The following is a 6003-nucleotide window of genomic DNA, read 5'->3' as shown; positions in this document are numbered from 1 at the left end:
AGGCTCCAGGCTCTGAGCCACCAGCCCAGAGCCCGACGCGGGGCTCGAACTCACGGACTGCGAGATCGTGACCTGAGCTGAAGTCGGCCGCCCAACCGACTGAGCCACCAGGCGCCCCTCTTTTTTTATTTTTAAAAAGGCCTCTTTTTTAAAGTTTATTTATTTATTTTGAGAGAGATTGTGTGTGCATGCAAGCAGGGGAGGGGCAGAGAGAGGGAGAGACAGAATCCCAAGCAGGCTCCACATTGTCAGCACAGAGCTCAACATGGGATTTGAACTCACAAAGTATGTCATCATGAGCAGAGCCACGATCAACAGCTGGGAGGCTTAACGAACTGAGCCACCCAGGCATCCCTCATCATTCTTATGTTAATGGATGGAAAGTTCATTCAGAAAACTATGACAGGTGAATGGTGGCTGCCCCGAAAACTACTGCTATCAAATGAAGGAGTAAGAATAAGGCAAGGCAGGGGGCAGAGCTGGAAGATCTGGCAGCCCATCTTCCCCTCCTTACCTTCCTGCCGTCTTTCAACTTGATGAGTAACTTGCCACCGCTGACTCCAACTGACTGCACAATAGCATTGGGAAGCACCTTAACCCCCTCTGTGAAGGCAAATGAGACCTGAGGCTGAGTCTGTGAGCGTACCACCTTCACGACAAGTAGAGAAGATGACTAAAGCATCTGCTATCATAAAACCGGTAATCATCAGTATGCAGGCAGCCTTGGAGACCCCACACCCACAGTTCACTTTCAGTACTTCCAGAAATTTGGTGCATCAGATTCAGAACACCTACGTGAACTTGGATGACTGGAGAATGGTGGAAATACTTCATCTGTCAGGTGATATGGCGTATGTCAAGGGGGTTCCCAAAGAAGCTAACTTTGCTTTAGGCCTAACTCAAAGGAAAGAGTAGCAGCATATGGAAGGAGTCTCCCTACCTCGTCTGACTTTTTCCATGGTCCAGTTGCTGAGGTATTCAGGGAGGATCTTTCCCATGTTTCCTTTCTCAGGGAAGAGTTGAATTACTTCTGTACCCAAAGCTCGAGCTGGGAAGAAGAAACAGAGTGTACAGTGGGAGGTGAAAGCCAATCCTGGAAAGACTGGAAGAGAAGTAAAGGAGCAGCAGGTAGCCATTCACTATATGCTGGGCGATGCTGCGACCCAGGCCAGAGCTCCTATCTGTGGGTCACTGGGGCACGAGGGCACTGACAAGGCAAATATAACAGGCGCCAGAACTGCCATCCCTGGATTCATCTATAAGCGAATTAAGTGCACTTACACCCAGGCATCACCTCAGACTTACACAGGTGCCTTACGACCTTTCAACAGTAAGTACCCTCCTGAGAAGATGCCCTGATTTCACAGAGCTGAAAACTAACATTAAGAAAAACGGCTGCAATGAAACATTCAAACTGGAACACACAGATCTATCCAACTGGGAACCATTGTGTGTCTGAAGACTGACTTTTACAGGGAATAGCAGTTCAAATATACATACGATTCTGTAGTCTACATTGCACTTACCATCTTAATAACTCACTTTCCTTAATATTTTGTTTCAAAGGAGTCCTGGCTTAGAGGCTAGAGGAAGGGAAGGAAAGCAGTTCTGCTCAGTTGCTCAAATGACACCTTTTTGTTCACTAAGGGATTCCTCATGAGAACTAAGCTCAGTGCTTAGCTTTACACCATATAAATCATTTTTTTAAGTAAACCTTACCCCCAACATGGGGCTTGAACTCATACCCCAAGATCAAGAGGTGCATGCTCTACTGACTAAGGCAGCCAGGTGCCCCTTACCATATAAATCTTAATCAAACTCTTTCTACTGATCCTGGCAAATGCATCCCTGGAATGTGTGAGAGCCCCAAAAAGCATAGGATATAAGACCAGAGAGAGAAAATCGAGGTCACTGCCTAGTACTCACCCTTTCTGCCAAGAGCGCAGGCTAGTTCGCTACCAAGGAAGCCTCCACCGATTATTGTTATTGAGTTGACTTCCCGGGAAATCTTCTCTAAAGTTCTAAAGTCTCCAATCTGCAGGATCATACCAGTTTAGTCCACTGATTTTCCAAAGATGTATAGGATGATAATACTGATAAGAATTTTCTGCTAAATCTTTGACAATAGTAATTTGCATATAAAATCTTCTTGTATAAAGTGGCTCAATTATAGCCTCTATTATTTTTATTTTTTTACTGTTTTATTTTATTTTTGAGAGACAGAGAGAGACAGAACACGAGCAGGGGAGGGGCAGAGAGAGAGGGAGACACAGAAACCAAAGCAGGCTCCAGGCTCTGAGCTGTCAGTACAGAGCCTGACGCAAGGCTTGAACCCACAAACCATTAGATCATGATCTGAGCCAAAGTTGGATGGTTAACTGACTGAGCCACCCAGGCACCCCACCTCTGTTATTTGTTTCTTTGTTTGTTTTGTTTGTTTGTTTATTTAGAGAACGCAAGCACGCTAGCGGGGGAGGAGCAGAGAGAGAGGAGAGAGAAAATCCCAAGCAGGCTTTTGCCTATCTATCTATTTATTTCTCTATCTATCTATCTATCTATCTATCTATCTATTTAGAGAATGCACGCACATTAGCAGGGGAGGAGCAGAGACAGAGGAGAGAGAAAATCCCAAGCAGGCTCTTTGCCATCAGCACTGAGCCCCACATAGGGTGTGAACACACGAACTGTGAGATTATTACCTGAGCCGAAACCCAAGAGTTAGTCTCTTAACCAACTGAGCCACTCAGGTGGCCCAAGCCTCTGATATTGATGTAAATTTCTTTCTCCATTGTAACATTCCTTCTAGTGTCAGTGGTTTTCAACTGGGGGCAGTCTTGCCCTCTCCCCCTCTGTGGACATTTGGAAATTTCTGGAGACATTTTTGGGTGTCAAAACTTGGTGTGAAGAGGTGCTACTTGCAGCTAGTGGGGAGAGGCCAGGGATGCTGCTACATATCCTACAGGCACAGGCCAGCCCCTCACAACAAACAATTATCCAGCCCCAAATGTCCATAGTGCCAAAGACTGATTAACCTTATTCTATCAAGAATTTAAAGGATGATACAAATCTTTTCAAATACCCGTAAGAGTGGCTGGAAAATTTCCGCTGTTTTCATGAGTAAAGCAGTGTTAAGAAGAAAAGCCCCCACTTCCTTTTTCACTTAGGTATTCTTTTTTTTAAACGTTTTGTTTATTTTTGAGAGAGACAGAGACAGAGTGCGAGCGGAGGAGGGGCAGAGAGAGAGAGAGACAGAAAGAGAGAGAGAATTAGTAAGTCACAGAATCTGAGGTAGGCTCCAGGCTCCAAGCTATCAGCACAGAGCCCGATGCGGGGCTCGAACTCTCAAACAATGAGATCATGACCTGAGCCGAAGTCGGACGCCTAACCGACAGAGCCACCCAGGTGCCCCTTCACTTAGGTATTCTTAAGTTTTCTCCTCAAAGTCTCCACGGTAGCATTTATAATGCAAAATGCCAAGAGGCTATAAGGAGTTCCAGTGCATCAGGAAAAAAAAAAACTATGGAAGGGCAATCAGAAGGAACCATAGCAAGTAATCAAAAACAGTAAATGTATTCTTCACCTAGGAGTAGAAAACCCTTGAGTGAGGTATTTGAGGTGCAGAGAGAGGAAGTGACTTGTTCAAGGCCAGATAACAAGTCTGTAGAAGAGCGATAAATAGAACTCACGTCCCCTGATTCCTGGATGGTTGCTTGGGGACCACAACCTTATGCTACCTCTTCAAAAACCAACACAACCAAAGCACTACAGCAATTACCTTTCTGAAAAGTGTTGTTCTACTCTTCACCTCTGCTCCAGCCCTATCAATAGCAGACAGACTTCTTGGAGTGCCTCCTAGAAATAGAAGAAGGAAAACCCTTTAGCCCAACAAGCTGGAGCTAGCCCAGAAAACCCCCTCACAAAGGTGGCGCTGTGGTGTTCTCTGCCAGGGCCACCTCAGCATTCACAGGGCATGAAGGCTGTTTCCCTTCACCTCACCTCTCTCCCGGCAGGCTTCTGTCAATTTTCTTCGACAAGCCATTTGAATTTGAGAGTCTCTCTACAAAGGGCCTGCCCTCTCCAGTGATGGCCACAAGGCCTCAGTTTTTGCTTCTCCAATCCCTTCTAGGGGGTTCACCAGAAAGCATGCTTTGTTTAAGGGACAGCTTTGATCTCCCCTTTTGATTTCTGATTGGTAGTGGCCATGAGGCTGTATCATTTTCAGGGCACAGGGCAGAGAGCAGAAGGCAAGGGTTAACAGGGAGAGCGGGGAAAAAAAAGGCCACTCTCTTCAATACCCATCCGTGCCCTTACTGGAAGTGACAGCAAGGATAATTTGGAAGGGCTATTGATCAGATGCCTGTAGTTAGCTGGGCTTTGCACCAAGAGAAGAGGACCACTTCAGAGATACTGGGTTTGGTTTTCTTAGGATTAAGTCATGTCTTCTAGACTAAAACTCGAATGAGCTGTACCAGGGACAAACTCCCTGTCCAGAAACACTCACCTGTTGCAAGCAAGCACTTTTCATAGGTTATTTGAGAGCCATCATTAAGTTTCACCATGTTGCCTCTCACATCCAGCTGCACTACCTGGTACATACACAGAAAGAGGGAGAAATGCATTAGCTTAAAACAGTTTTTTATTGAGACATAATTCACACAACATAAAATTTACCACTTTAAAGTGTACAATTCGGTGGTTTTTAGTATATTCAAAAGGTTGTGCAGCCATCACCACTATAATTATAGCTCATTTCCATTACCCCAAAAAGGAACCCTGTACCTTTTAGCCATCAGTCTAGTGAGAAGAATTAGTTCTTGACCTAAGGTGATGCTTAAGAAACCATTTATTTATATATTTTTATAATTTTTTTATGTTTATTTATTTTTGGGAGATAGAGTGGGAGAGGGGCATAGAGAGAGGCAGACACAGAATCTGAAGCAGGCTCCAGGCTCTGAGCTGTCAGCACAGAGCCCGACACGGGACTCGAACCCACAAAGCGCAGGATCATGACCTGGGCCGAAGTCAGACACTCAACCGACTGAGCCATCCAGGTGCCCCAAGAAACCATTTCTAAGTAATCACTGGCACCACGGTTTCTGGTACCCAGCCTCTTCAAGTGGTCACAGTTGCTTTTTTTTTTAAGATTTTTTAATTTACTGTTTATTTTTAAGAGAGAGAAAGTGTGTGTCTGTGTGTGTGTGTGCACGCGGGGGTTGGGGGAGAGAGAAAGAGGAAAAAGGGTGAGAGAATCCAAAGTGGGCTACACACTGATAACAGAGGGCCCTATGCGGGGGCTTGAACCCACGGACCATGAGATCATGACTTGCATCGAAGTCAGATGCTTAACTGACTGAACCACCCAGGCGCCCCGAGTGGTCATAGTCTTAAGCAACTAACATTAAAACAAATCCTTACAGTCCCCACAGTCCCTGCACAATTTGTGGAAATGGAGAACAGAGACAGACTTTTCTATTTGGCTTTTTGGAAACCTTCTTCGTTAACAATGTTCCTACATTCTCAACATTTTTACAAGATTCTCTGTCTAACTTCTATCCTTCACTAAAACTCAGCTCTCCCGCCAAGGACACCTCACACATAGAGACTGCTTATTCACCCACACTCCTCATCACACCCAGGGCAGGTATTGGCTGCTGCTGCTGCTGCTGCAACTGCTTCCAGATTCTTGTACCCTCATGCTGCTCTGAGAAGCACCAGCCTGTATCCTACCAATCACTGCTACCCAGCCACCTCCCGGTCACTCCTCATTCACTGAAGTTGTTGGAATCTGGCTCATACTTTTCCTGTGAGCCACATCCAGAATCGTATATCTTAAAGCTCTACTTCTACCTTGAATATCCTACTTTTTGGTCACAAATTTCCATTCTTCCAGCTTTTTCTCAGGCCCACTGTCATCTATATATGCTTTTAATTTTCTCTGCTTACCCAGTGGGCTAATCCATTCCAACTAAACTGGGCTCATGGTAGATCACCCAAACTGTTCTC

The 6003-nt window shown here is 45.4% G+C and overlaps 1 protein-coding gene across 2 annotated transcripts in view; it reads right to left on the bottom strand.

Annotated features, from left to right (window-relative positions):
• The window catches only part of AIFM1 (apoptosis inducing factor mitochondria associated 1), a 33773-nt gene that overhangs the window by 7279 nt on the left and 20491 nt on the right, over window positions 1-6003 (bottom strand). For both annotated transcript variants that reach the window (XM_040468165.1, XM_040468163.1), the window contains exons 7-11: window positions 4502-4586; window positions 3776-3852; window positions 1927-2035; window positions 941-1048; window positions 515-603 (exon numbers count right to left, since the gene is read on the bottom strand). In XM_040468165.1, coding sequence (XP_040324099.1) covers window positions 515-603; window positions 941-1048; window positions 1927-2035; window positions 3776-3852; window positions 4502-4586 — 468 coding nt within the window. The remainder of the gene's footprint in view (window positions 1-514; window positions 604-940; window positions 1049-1926; window positions 2036-3775; window positions 3853-4501; window positions 4587-6003) is intronic.

Source organism: Herpailurus yagouaroundi, unplaced genomic scaffold (assembly GCF_014898765.1).
Source record: "Herpailurus yagouaroundi ecotype Mexico unplaced genomic scaffold, PumYag 67681, whole genome shotgun sequence".
In the NCBI taxonomy this organism is placed as follows: domain Eukaryota; kingdom Metazoa; phylum Chordata; class Mammalia; order Carnivora; family Felidae; genus Herpailurus; species Herpailurus yagouaroundi.
The sequence above is the reverse complement of the archived record's forward strand: the minus strand, read 5'-3'. Positions and strand labels throughout refer to the sequence as shown.